This window comes from Dictyostelium discoideum (assembly GCF_000004695.1).
Source record: "Dictyostelium discoideum AX4 chromosome 6 chromosome, whole genome shotgun sequence".
Lineage (NCBI taxonomy): Eukaryota > Evosea > Eumycetozoa > Dictyosteliales > Dictyosteliaceae > Dictyostelium > Dictyostelium discoideum.
The window spans coordinates 3,556,688-3,570,141 of record NC_007092.3 but is presented as its reverse complement, the minus strand read 5'-3'; the positions used below and the strand labels follow the sequence as shown (position 1 = coordinate 3,570,141).

The following is a 13,454-nucleotide window of genomic DNA, read 5'->3' as shown; positions in this document are numbered from 1 at the left end:
ATTCAAACATATTTAAACACATGTATTTACTATTTTTTATTCCTTTGTTTTTTATTTTTTATTTTTTTTATATCAAATAAGAACCAAAAAATATTTCAAATATTTTTAATAAATCTTCGATTGTATTTTTATCTAAATAAGGTTCATCATCTTTTTCAGTGTGCCAAACATTTGGAAATGGGTAAGGAATAATAAATGTTGGTACATAGTTTAAAAATGGTATATGATCATATTGAATATCTGAACCAATAAAATGATTTTGAAAGTATTTATTTGCTTTTGGACTTATACTATTTTTTTTTTGTTTTTAAATATGAAAATTAAAATTAGTTTTTTTTTTTTTTTTTTTTTTTTTTTAAAAAAAAAACACTTACAATCTTTTTAAAGATAATTTATCTTCAATATTGGATAATTTTTTAAATAATGATTCAGTTTTTTTATTAAACATATAAAATCTTGGATTTGGAGTACTCAATAAATCCAATGATATAAAAGCCTCAACTGTATTATAAAAGCTACTACTAATTGGTAAATCCTCATTATCTTTGGTAATTACTTTTTTATCCAATAATAAATTTGCTAAATGTCTGGAACCATATAATGAATCTGTATCACTCCATTCTTTAAATGCTTCTTCACCATCAAAAAATATAATCAGAATTTTTCTAAAATTATTATTATTATTATTGGTGAGTTTCTCGCCTCTTTTTTTTATTTTTTTTTTGGGACCCCTTATATTTTCATTTTCTCAAAATTTTTCAGTTTAAATAATAGCTCAATTTCGGTTTATTGCATAGAAAAATTAAAAATAATCTATAATTGGCCAACCTTAAAATATCTTTATTATCACAAATTTTTATTTTTTTTTTTATATTATTTTTTTTTTTATTTTTTATTTTATTTTATTTTGTTTTTTTTTTTTTTTTAAAAAATTTGTTAAATACCTTCACACAAAAAAAAACAAAAATATCTTTCATTTCGCACCAACAATAGCTTTAAAAAAAAATTGAATAAAATTTTATAAAAGATGGATATCCAAATTGGATAATTAAAAAAAAAATATGGATGGATAAAGATAAAACACTAAAAAATATATTAATAGATTTACTTTTTGATTTTTTAATTTCAGATTGTAAAGAAATTGATAAATCTATTAACATTGAACAAGGAACAGCGGAATCAGTTGCACCAAATCTTTAAATGAATTCAATTCAATATCCCAATAGAGTTGATCAAATTGTGATATTAATAAAAAAAAAATTGTAACAATTATTAATATTTTTAGATATTTCATTTTTTTTTTTAATCAAAAAACCAACCCATACCAAAAAAAAAAATAAAAATAAAAAAATAAAAAATAAAAAAAAAAAGATTTTTTCTAATTTTTATTTTTAACTTTTATTTTTATTTTAAAACAAAAACAAAACACCCCCATTTTTAAAAATATATTAAATTATTCATTTAAAATTTTGGCGGCAAATTTTTTCAAATTAAAAAAAAAAACAAAACACCAAATCGCGCCATTTACAAAAATTAATTAAAAATTTTTTTTTTTTTTCATTGTCATTGGTTTTTTTTTTTTTTTTTTTTTTTTGAAAAAAAAGTTTTTTTTTTTTTTTCAATTATTTCAATCCAACACAATAAAGTGTATATGTAAATGTTAGAATTTCAAATACCAATACATTTTGAAGATATATCACTATCATCAAGTGATAAATATTCCATTAAAAAGATAATAGATGTAAATTCACAAAATGAAAATACAATTTTATCAAATTTAAACTGTAATTATTTTATTTTACTTTATTTAATTTTATTTTGTTTTTTATTAATAAATTTTTTTTTTTTAAATAGTAATTTATGAAAAATTTAAAAAAAATTCAAGTGATATAGTTGATCACTCAATTTTTTGATTTATTATTTTCTTATTTATTAAATATTAGTAAATTAACAGCAGATCAAAGGAATCAAATTATTAAAATTTTAAAATATGGTATAACCAATTTAACATCAACAATTAATAAAGAATTTCAAAATAAAATAAAAAATCATAAAAATAGGGGTCAACAAGATAATGATAATGATAATGATAACAATGAAGATATTGATGATGAAGAAATTAATATTCACAAAATAATGAAAGTTTTAAATTAAAATGTTTATTATATAGAAATTCATTAAAAATGTATATATTTTTTTAGAACATTATATATCATATCAACACTCATCATCAACAACAAAGGAATCATCAAAATCAACATCAGAAAATAATAATGAAACAGCATCAATAACTAGTAAAAAGAAATCAACAAAAAAAAAAAATTCTTCAGTTTTAGATACTTGGGAACAAGAAGAACAAAAAGAAGCAATATTAACATCAATTATAAATTGTTTAGAATTAAATTTATCAACACTTTGGAGATTAGATTATCCAGAAGAAGAATTTATAAATTTACTCTCAAAAATTATTTATGCAATGATTGAACAACCAGCAAACTTACGTAGTAAAGGTGTAAAGAAATTAATTTTTGAAGTTTTATCAATTTTAATTTTACGTTATAATCATTCCTTTAATTTCACAAGTAAAATTATTCATCTTTTACATAATCATGAATCTTTGCCTTCACATTGTGCTGACCTTTATGAATTTATTTATGATTATCAACAACAACAACAAAAGCATCAGCAACAACAACAACAACAAAATATTTATTCACAATCAACAAATCAACAACAAAAGAATCAAACTACATTTTTAATTTCAGATATTATTAGAGAAATTGGTAAACAAAAAGAACAACGTGATACAAGTGGTTTTAAAAATTTAGCAAAATTTTTATCAGAATTAACTGATCGTTTACCAAAAATAGTTTTACCATTCGTTAGTTTATTATTGGCTCATTTAGATTCTGAATCATATTTAATGCGTAATGCTGTAACTGAATCAATTGGTTTTTTAATTGGTAAAGCTTTAAATAAAGTTGAAAGCAATAATAAAGATAAAAAATCTGAACAAGAAGAAGAGGAAGAAGTTGAAAATCAAAAAAAGAATGAATCAGATCAATCAGAATTATTACATATTTTATTTGAACGTTGTAGAGATATTAATGGTTATTGTAGAAGTAGTGTTTTAAAAACTTTATCATTATTGGTAAATAATAATTGGGTACCAAAAGAAAGTTATATTCAATTAACAAAGATTGCAATTGAACGTGTTTCTGATAAAAATTCTTTGGTTAGAAAAAGAGCAATTCTTTTATTATCTGATATTTTAGAATCAAATCCATATTCACCTCATTTACCAACTTTGTTATTTAAAGATAAAAAAGAAAAATTAGCTTCTTTTATTAAATTATCATTTTATAATTTAAAGAAAAAGAAAGAATTATTAAAAAAATCAAAAAAATTAAAAAATAATAATAATAATAATAATGAAGATGATTTATTAAATTCACAACAAGTACCAGATGATAATATGGAATTTGAACAACAACAACAACAACAAAAAGAAGAAGAAGAGAAAAAAGAGAAAGAAGAGGAAGATGGAGAAGAAGAAGAAGAAGAAGAAGAAATTACAGAAAAACAAATTTTTGAAGATATTAAATTAAATAAAGAACAATTTTTTGATTTAATATCAATGTTAGTACCATTTTCAGGAATTAAAGAATTTTCACCACATAGATTACCATTATATTTAGAGCATTTAAATAAATATTTAGATAGTTCTTGTAAATTTATAAAAATTATAAACAGTACAATTGATACAATGTGTCAATTAATGGGTAGTGTTAATCCTTCTGATATTTTAGAATCTGTTCATTTCATTCAAGTTGCACATAAATATCAAATTGATAAATCAAAAGAAGCAATCACTAAAATGTTGGCATTAATTTGGAATAAAGAACAATCAATTAAAGAGAGTACAATTAGATCATTTCATGAACTATTAATTAAAGATACAAGAGAAAAAGTTAAATCAACATTAAAATCAAGTTATTATATTGCAAAGAATTTAATCGATTTAACTACAACTGCAACATTGGGTGAAATTACATCTTTAGAGGAATTAATGATTGAATTCACTAAAAAAGATTTAATAGATCAAGATATAATAAAAGCACTCTGGGATATTTTCTCTGGAAAGGTTGTAAATTTCAATAAACAAGATAGTCGTGGAGCTTTAATTATCTTATCAATGATTTCAAATAATAATTCTTCCGTTGTTAAAGATAAAGTTAATTTGTTGGTTTCAATTGGTTTAGAAGAACAAGATGATGAATTTTTACCACGTTATACTTGTATAACTCTTCAAAAATTAAGATCAAAAGGTTTAAAAGAAACTGATCAAATTTTACCACGTTTTAAAAATAATCAATCATTATTTGAACGTTTAATTTATCATATTTGTTCAACAACAACAACAACAACAACAACAAATGATAATATTGATAATGATATTAAAAATTCAAAATGGTTTATGTTTGCAGAACAAGTAATTAATACAATTTATATTTTAGCTGAACAACCAGATTTAATTTCAAGTGAAATTATAAAGAAATTATCAGATCAAGTTTTAGATGAAAATGGTGAAACTAATCAATATTGTTTATCAAAATTAATATTTATTTTAGGTCATATTGCAATTAAACAATTGGTTTATGTTGAAGAAATTCAATCTGAAATTAAAAGAATTCAATATGAACAATCAAAACAATCAAAAAATAATAATAACAATAATAAAAAGAAAACAGATATTGAAAAAGAATTAGGTACTGATCAAGCAGAAGCAGAAGCAGAATCTGAAGCAATTCAAATTCAAGCAGAATCTGATATTTTATCTGAAAATAATTTAATTGGAAAATATTCTCAATTGGTTGTTTCAATTTGTTATAATTATAATGAAATCTTTTCAAATGAACAATTCCCAAATCAATTATTACAAACAAGTGCAGTTTTAACTTTATCAAAATTTATGTGTGTTGATTCAAACTTTTGTGAATCAAATCTTCAATTACTTTTCACTCTCTTGGAAAAGTCATCAATTGAAGTGATTAGATCAAATATTATCATTGGATTAGGTGATTTAGCTTTTAGATTTCCAAATTTAGTCGAACCATGGACTTCAAAAATTTATTCAAGATTAAGAGATCCAAATGCAGATGCTAGAAAAAATTCTTTAATGGTTCTCACTCATTTAATTTTAAATGATATGATTAAAGTTAAAGGTCAAATTAGCGAAATGGCAATTTGTTTGGAAGATTCTGATATTCGTATTTCAAATATTGCAAAGTTATTCTTTTCAACTTTAGCTTCAAAAGGTAATAACCTTTATAATTCTTTACCTGATATCATTGGTAAAATTACTCCTGCTTCAACCGTTACAAGTAATTTAAATAATATTTCAAAAGATTCAATTAAAAATATTTTAAAATATTTATTCTCTTTTATTGAAAAAGATAAACAATCTGAAACTTTAATTGATAAATTATTACAAAGATTTAAAACTTCAAAAAGTAAGTTTAGTGTAAAAAAAAAAAAAAAAAAAAATCAAATTATTAATTAATTGTATTTTATTTTATTTATTTTATTTAGGTATTAGTGAATCACAAAATATTTCATTTTGTTTACAATTATTAAATTATAATGATAAAAGTTTAAAGAAATTAATAGAACATTTTAAACTTTATCAAGATAAATTAAATGATAATGAAATTTATAATAATTTAATGATATCAATTAGTAAAACAAAAAAACAACCAAATCTTACAAAAACTTCTGAAATTAAACAGTTGGTCGATGAAATTGAGAAAAAAATAAATACTGCACGTAGTCAATTAACATTAGGTGAAACAGTTCAATTAGTTCAAGAGACAGATGGTAATAGTAGTGGTACCTCTTCCACTACTACTACATCTCAATCAATTCAAAAACCACCTTTAAAACCTTCAAAGAAAGCACCTGCTAAAAAAAGAGCTCCTTCAAGAAAGAAATATCAAAGTAGTGAAGAAGAAGAAAGTGAGGAAAGTAGTGAAGAGGAAGATGAAGAGAGTGGTGATGATGAAGATAGAATGATAATTACACCCAAAAAACCAATCTCAAAACCAATGGTACCATCAAGAAAAAGACAACCAGTTCAAAAGAAAAAATCATCTGAAAGTGAACAATCATCAGAAAGTGATCAATCTTCTGAAATTAGTGATATAGATAGAATGGATATAACTCCCAAAAAACCTCCAAAGAAACCTCAACCAAAACAAAGTAAAAAGAAACCAGCCTCAAGATTAAAAAAAGCTATTTCTCAATCTGAATCTGAATCTGAATCAGACATTGACTCTGAATCTTCAAATAGTAGTAGTTTTGATAATATTAGCGAATAAATAAACTACTGTTATTATTTTGTAATTAATTTTTTTTTTTTATTTTATTTAATTTTTTTTTTTTTTTTTTTTAATAAGAATTTAAATAAGAAATATCAATAAAAATATCTAAATATTCTTTAATAATTTTACCAGAATTAGTATCAACTAAAGAAACTGTATGACTTGGTTTAGGTTCTTTACCAGGTGCTAAGAAAACACCATCAATAATAACAGGACCAGAGCCAGCACAAACTTGATCACTACTAATAACTGTATAATCACCATTTGTTGGATTGATTGAAATAAAATCAAGATTTTTACCATTATATTGTGACATTGTTGCTAATATCATACCACTAGTTTCATCAAATACAAAACTATAGATAAAATTATTATCTGAATTTATCCAAACATTATTTACAAATGTACCATCAATAGTATTAATAGTTGTAAAGCCACTAATTGTATTATTGGTTTTTTCATCCATACTTTGGAATAAAATATATAATTGTGATTGACTTTGACTTGATGTATAAAGACCAGAATACCATGTATTATTTGGATATGAATTTTGTATTGTTAAATTTTGGGAAATTTCACCTGTATTTGGGTCAACTAAAACAACATCAAAATATGGATCTCCTGCCTCATATTCCATTGAGGAAACTGCTATTAATTGATTAGATTTTAAATCATATGTTAAACCATAAATATATAAAATTTGTTTATTCTAAAAAATAAAATAAAAAATAAATTTAAATTAATAAATAATAAATTTTAAAAATAAAATTATTTACTAAAAAAAAAAAAACATACTGGTGAATAACCATTAATAAAAATTTCACCAGTTTGTAAATCAATTCCATAAAGTAATGTATCTTGTCCATTTGCAAGTATAACATAATAATCCCATCCTTTAATAGCTGAAACTATATATGATTCTTCATAGGCCGAAACTCTAAATGGTTGTGCTCCTGCTATTTTAACTAAATTTTTACCTGGGAAAATTGATGACCCATCTGCCCCGTTATATTGAAAAGTTCTTACTGAAACTGATGTTGTATCAACTGTTTTTTTTAGTAAAAATAAAAAAATAAAAAATCATGGTTAATTTTTTTTTTTTTTTTTTCAATTAATTTAAAATTAACTTAATTACCTTCAAGTGCAACTAAATTGTCTGCATTTACAAAATAACAATAAATAAAAATGAATAATATAGTTGTTTGAATTTTCATTTTTAATTTTTACAAAATGACCGTTCGTTTTTTTTTTTTTTTTTTTGTCCCAATTTACAAAAACCAATTCAAAAAAAAAGTCCCAATTTACAAAAAATCTTTTTAATTTCATTTTTTTTTTTTTTTTTTTTTTTTTTTTTTTTTTTCGATACCAGACACCTAAACACGAAAAATGTGAAATTTTAATATGGTAAAAGTAAAAAATTTAATTTAACATTTGTTGTGTTTCTTTTTTTTTTTTTTTTAAACAATCTTATTTTTATTTTTATTTTATTTTATTTATATCTTATTTTTATTTTATTTTTATTTTTATTATATTTTTATTTTATTTTATTTTATTTTATTTTTAATTTAATTTTAAATTAAAAATATATTGAGAGAATTCTAATTGATTATTATTAATAATATTTAATTTAATTTGATTAAATAATGATGATTTAAAAAAAGTTGATTTAAAATTAAAATTAAAATATTCTAATAATTTTAAATGACCATTTGATATTGTTGAAAGAATTAATCTATAGAAAGAATCAGTGATTGAATTATTTTCAACCTCTACTAATGGAAAGATACCATTAAAATAGTACTTAATGATTTTATCAATAAAATGAATATCACCAAACTTTGCCACCAAATCAAAAATTTGATTTTTAATTATTTCATTTTCAAAGAATTGAGTTGAATTTAAATTTGTAAAGTATTCATTAAAATGTTCACCACCAGAAATATATTTCATTGTCATTAACCAAGTTTTTTTATTTGGATGAACAAATTTATTGGTGGTAATATCATTTTGTCTATTACTAAAAAACCAATCAAAAAATTCTACAAAATTCTCTCCAATAATTTCAAAACCTCCTTTCTTTAAGTTTGTGAAACAATATTCATATTGATCAGAAGTTTCTAATATAATTAATTTTATAAAACCAATATCTTCAGTAGTTGTTTCTTCATCAACTTTAAATAAAATTTTTCTTGGTGTTGGAATTTCATAGAGATGAGGTTTTGAAAGTGAATTCAATAAACATAATAATTCATTACCATAGAACCCAATTTCAGTGTTTGTTGAATAAACTATACGTAAATCTTTTGGAACAAATGATTCAATAACTTCAAATAAATCTACTCTTCCATTTTTTCTCCATTCTTTGAAATTCCAGTATGGTGTATTTTGAGCAATTTCATTTGAACCCCAAGGGAAATAAGGGTGAATTAATTTTATTGCATTTTCATTATTTACCAAATTACCAAGATCTAAATATTCATCTTTATATTGATTGAAAATTGAATTTTTTTCTTCTTTAATTAATTCATCTGATAAATGATTAAAACCATTTCAATTAATTCATAATCATTAAATTTTAAAATCAAACAAAATAATAACCATGGATTTAATAAATGATCTTGTAAAATATTCGATTCATATAAAAGATAAATTATAAAATCCAATCTTTTACTTTTACTTTCACTATCATTTCCATTACAATTTGAAAAGATTAACAATGGTTCTTTATAGAAAATTGAAATTGTATTTAAATCTTTTAATAATTGAATAAGTGGAATCTCATCTTGATTTTCATTAAACCATTTTTCTAATAATAAAAAATCACCATTTTTTAATGCTTCTAAATGTGAATTACAATGAAAGTTTTCATTACTATCATTTTTTATAGTAATTTGGTCATTTGGAGTGAAATCAACACCATCATCATCTTGACTATTGCCAACATCTAAACTATTATCATAAATAGCATACCAACTCTTATATAGTGGTTCATTTGAAATTATTGCATCTAAAATCATAGTATCTAGTGAAGATAAATAAATTTTTAATAATTTTCTAATTTTTAATTTAATAGAAAATTCCTTAATTTCATTATTTAATAATAAAGATTTTTGATAATTTGAAAATTTGATATTTAATAATTTGATTTTTAATTTTTCTTTTTGTTCATTTTTTTCATTTTTTTCTTTTTCTTCTTGTTGTTTTTCAAGTTCAAAATCTTCTAAATTTTCATTTTCATTTTCATTTTCTTCTTTTAATTTGATAAAAATATTATTAAATTTTAAAATTAATTCACAAGAATTTAATAAATTTTCAATTGACCAACCATTTTTAATTGGGCAAACATTGAAAAGATTTTGTTTTAATATTTCCATATTATGAACTTGTTCAACTGAATAACTAAATTGACAATTATTTAATAAATTTTTAATTATTTTAAAAAGTGTAAATCTATTAAATTCTACTTCATTTCGATGTTTATAATTATCAATAAATTGAAATAGAGTTTTAAATAATTGAGTTGACTTTAATTTACTATATTCAAAAATATGGTGAATACCTGGAAATGTTTCACCAATCCATAATGCAATTTCAAATTTATTATTCTTTAATGAAAGAATATAATCATTTACAGTTGGTTGATGTTTACATTGACCATTTGGATCACACATTACTTTTAAAACATTTAAATTATTTGATTCAATGGCTTCATTGATTCTATCTTGAAGATCTTTTGATAATGGATGGAAATAATCTGAAAACATATAAATTAATGATCTATATAAAATTGGATCATATTTATCATTTGAAAAAATTGAAAATATTTTATAAAATTTTCCATAAATTGGATTTTTACCCAATGCTAAATAATGGTGATTTTTAATTTTATATTCTAATATTGATTTCTTATTATTACATATTAACCATTCAATTGAATGCTGGGGTGGAAATTCATTACTTTTTGGAAAATAACTAATGGAATAATCTTTATTATTTATAAATTTTATAATAATTTTAAATAATAATTTATTTTTTATAACTTTCCAAAATATTTCTTCTTCATAATTCATTTTATATTATTTATTTGATTTTTAAAAATAAAAAAAAAAAAAAAAAAAAAAAAGTGTTTATGAAATTTTTTATTGAAATATCAAAAAAAAAATAAAAATAAATAAATAAAAATAAAAAAAAATTTTGATTTAGATTTATTTTATCAAAAAAAAAAAAAAAAAAACTTAATTTTTTACAAAAACTTATTTTTTTAATTTTCATTAATTTATTCCAGCACAACCAATTTTATCAAAAAAAAAAAAAAAAAAAAACTGAATTTTAATATTAAAATCAAATGTTAAGAATAATTTGTTGGGGAATTAAAAAAAAAAAACACCAAGTATTTCCAAACAATAATAAATATTTTACAACAACTTTTATTTTTTAATTTTTTTTTTTTTAATTTTTTTTTTTTAATTTTTTTTTTTATTTATTTTCTAGTATAACCCAATGGATCATTTTTACAATGATGTTGAACTAATTTTAAAACTTCAGTTTCAAATTCTTCAGGGACTTCAGCCTTTTTTAGAATCCAATTAAAAATATCAGGATCTGGTTGTTGTAAGAGTAAATTATAATCTCTAAGTTGTGATTCTGTAAGTTTATGAATATTTAATGTTGCAAAACTACCTAATAATAAATCATTTTCTAACATTCCTCTTTCTTTACTTTGATATAATAATTTTTTACGTAATTTCTCTATCTCTGAAATTTCATTATTTATTTTAATCTTTGATTCATCTTCAACATTTTTAATTGTAAAACCACCTATTTTATTTGAACAAAAATTTCTTCTTGTTGTATTTGTAGTTATAAATCCAATTGAAGATTTAATTTGTTTAATTGATTTAAACATTTATTTTAATTATTTGTAAAAAAAAAAAAAAAAATGAATATGAAAATAAAAAATAAAAAAAAAATGAATATGAAAATAAATAAAAAAAAAAAAAAAAAAAAAAAAAAAAAAAAAAAAAAAAAAAAAATTAAAATTAAAAAAAAAAAAAAAAAAATTAAAAAAAACGAGCATTTTCTCAAGAAATTAAAATATTAATAATAAAATGAATAGCACACAAATTAAAACTATACATATGTATAGAAATTTAATAAGAGCAAGTAAATTATTCTTAAATGAATCTAGAAAAGATCGTTGCATTTCAAGTCATTTCAAATCAAGCATTCAACAAAAATATAGAGAAAATAAAAATTTAAAAGATAATAAAAAGATTATAGATTTAAATATCAATGCTGATAAAGTTTATTCAAACTTTAAAGATTTATTAGAAAATAAATATTTATTAAAAGTAATTTGTTTAGTTTAAAAAAAAAAAAAAAAAAAAAAAAGAAATAATAAAATTCTTATTAACTTTTTTTATTATTAATTTAAAAAAAAAAAAAAAAAAAAAAAAAGTATCCATGTTCAATTAATATTATACCAGACTATGTAGAAAAGTCAAATATTTTATTATCAACTAAAAACCAATCAAAAATGAAATCTAAAAAATGGGGTTTATTAGATAGATTAAAAGTAGTTTTCACTAAAGATCAAGAAAAATAAAATCTAAAAATAGTTTAATGTATTTTTTTTTTTTTTATTTACAATTTTTTTTTTATTTACAATTTTTTTATTTTTTAATTAATAGCAATTCCAATTGGTTGAGAATTGGAATTTGATTCATGATTTCTATCTTCTTTTTTTATTGTTGGTGATGTTTCTTTATTTTCTTTATTATTTTTATTTGGAACTTGATCATATTCTTCATCATATTCATCCTCATCATCTTCATCATCATCATCAGTTACATTATTATTTTTCATATTGACATCAATATTGTTATTATTTACAATTTGTTCTTTACCAGATGGTGAAATTGGAATATTTTTTAACTTTGAACTTGAAGAAGGTACATCATGTTCTTTTAAATCAGATGTCACTTTTTTTGGTTTATTTTCATTATTTGATTGCGTTTGTTGTGGTTGTTCTTGTGGTTGTTGTTCTTGTGGTTGTTGTTCTTGTGGTTGTTGTTCTTGTGGTTGTTGTTGTTGTTGTTGTTGTTGTTGTTGTTGTTGTTGTTGTTGTTGTTGTTGTTGTTGTGTTGGTGGTGGTAAAGTTTGAGATTGTTGGGATGGTGTTGATTGAATTGGAGTTGTTGAATTTGAAGGGTTTGCAAATTGTGATAATAATAACAATAATGGATGATTGGCAAGTGCAGATAAATCAGGAACCGATGAAATATTGAAAGGTGTTGGAGATTGTAAAGATAAGTTCTTTGGAGTTTGAGCAGGTGACATTAAATTTACACTATTAACACCACCGCCACCACCGTTATTATTAATTGGAGTTGCATTTGTTGGAGTAGCAGAAACAATTGTTGGAATGATTGATCTAATTTCAATTGTAATTCTACCATTCATTGAGAATAAACAATCTTTAATAATATAATTTGATTCTTGTTTCAAAGAAATTGGAATTTTTTTTAACATGAATCTAAATTCCAAACCTTTTAATTCTGGAATTTCCATATCATCAATTTCTTTTCTCAATGATTTCAAATCACTCTTTATATTAATAATTTGGAAACCTACTAATGTTTGAATTCTCTCATCATGAAATAGGATTTCAATATTTTCATCAACAAAATCATCATCGTATAATGGTTGTTGGCTCGATTGTTTAATTTGTTGTTGTTGTTGTAAATGTTGTTGTTTCTCTAATTTCTCAAGTCTCTCTTTCTCTTGTTTTTCATTTTGTTGATTTTTATAATTTTGTTTACTATTATTTACTAAATCAATTGATGATGTACTACTACCATTTCCTTTAAATGATGGTGGTGATGGTATTGATGAAAATATTGAATTACTATTATTATTATTATTATTATTATTATTATTTGATGAAATCATTGAAAATGAATTCTTTTTATTATTATTATTATTATTATTGGTATTATTATTATTGTTACTATTATTATTAACATTATTATTATTGGTATTATTATTATTATTATTATTATTACCAGTGTTAAT

General features: G+C 21.1%; 6 protein-coding genes and 1 pseudogene across 6 annotated transcripts in view; 2 read left to right on the top strand and 5 right to left on the bottom strand.

The window, feature by feature from the left end:
* Positions 1-67: 67 nt before the first annotated feature.
* DDB_G0293952 lies at positions 68-1,293 on the bottom strand (annotated as a pseudogene; the record flags this gene model as incomplete).
* Positions 1,294-1,657: 364 nt separating this feature from the next.
* On the top strand, positions 1,658-6,377 carry DDB_G0293984 (condensin-2 complex subunit D3; the record flags this gene model as incomplete). The annotated part of the gene is made up of 3 exons (XM_628897.1): positions 1,658-1,741; positions 2,171-5,513; positions 5,593-6,377. The coding sequence occupies 3 exons, from the start codon at positions 1,658-1,660 to the stop codon at positions 6,375-6,377; spliced, it is 4,212 nt and encodes a 1,403-aa protein (XP_628899.1).
* Positions 6,378-6,447: 70 nt separating this feature from the next.
* DDB_G0293950 (hypothetical protein) lies at positions 6,448-7,594 on the bottom strand (the record flags this gene model as incomplete). Its single annotated transcript, XM_628896.1, has 3 exons — positions 6,448-7,089; positions 7,176-7,426; positions 7,516-7,594. 3 exons carry the CDS (start codon positions 7,592-7,594, stop codon positions 6,448-6,450), a joined length of 972 nt encoding a protein of 323 aa, XP_628898.1.
* Positions 7,595-7,940: 346 nt separating this feature from the next.
* DDB_G0293948 (hypothetical protein) lies at positions 7,941-10,450 on the bottom strand (the record flags this gene model as incomplete). The annotated part of the gene is made up of 2 exons (XM_628895.1): positions 7,941-8,908; positions 8,968-10,450. The coding sequence occupies 2 exons, from the start codon at positions 10,448-10,450 to the stop codon at positions 7,941-7,943; spliced, it is 2,451 nt and encodes an 816-aa protein (XP_628897.1).
* Positions 10,451-10,860: 410 nt separating this feature from the next.
* DDB_G0293946 (DUF339 family protein) lies at positions 10,861-11,286 on the bottom strand (the record flags this gene model as incomplete). The annotated part of the gene is made up of 1 exon (XM_628894.1): positions 10,861-11,286. One exon carries the CDS (start codon positions 11,284-11,286, stop codon positions 10,861-10,863), a length of 426 nt encoding a protein of 141 aa, XP_628896.1.
* A 202-nt stretch (positions 11,287-11,488) lies between these two features.
* On the top strand, positions 11,489-11,985 carry DDB_G0293944 (hypothetical protein; the record flags this gene model as incomplete). The annotated part of the gene is made up of 2 exons (XM_628893.1): positions 11,489-11,731; positions 11,839-11,985. The coding sequence occupies 2 exons, from the start codon at positions 11,489-11,491 to the stop codon at positions 11,983-11,985; spliced, it is 390 nt and encodes a 129-aa protein (XP_628895.1).
* Positions 11,986-12,059: 74 nt separating this feature from the next.
* Positions 12,060-13,454, bottom strand: part of DDB_G0293942 (hypothetical protein) — a gene marked incomplete at both ends in the record, with an annotated part of 4,778 nt that continues 3,383 nt past the window's right edge. Inside the window, one exon of the mRNA XM_628892.1 lies at positions 12,060-13,454. This exon is cut by the window's right edge and continues 2,885 nt beyond it. Within this exon, the coding sequence (XP_628894.1) occupies positions 12,060-13,454 (1,395 nt within the window).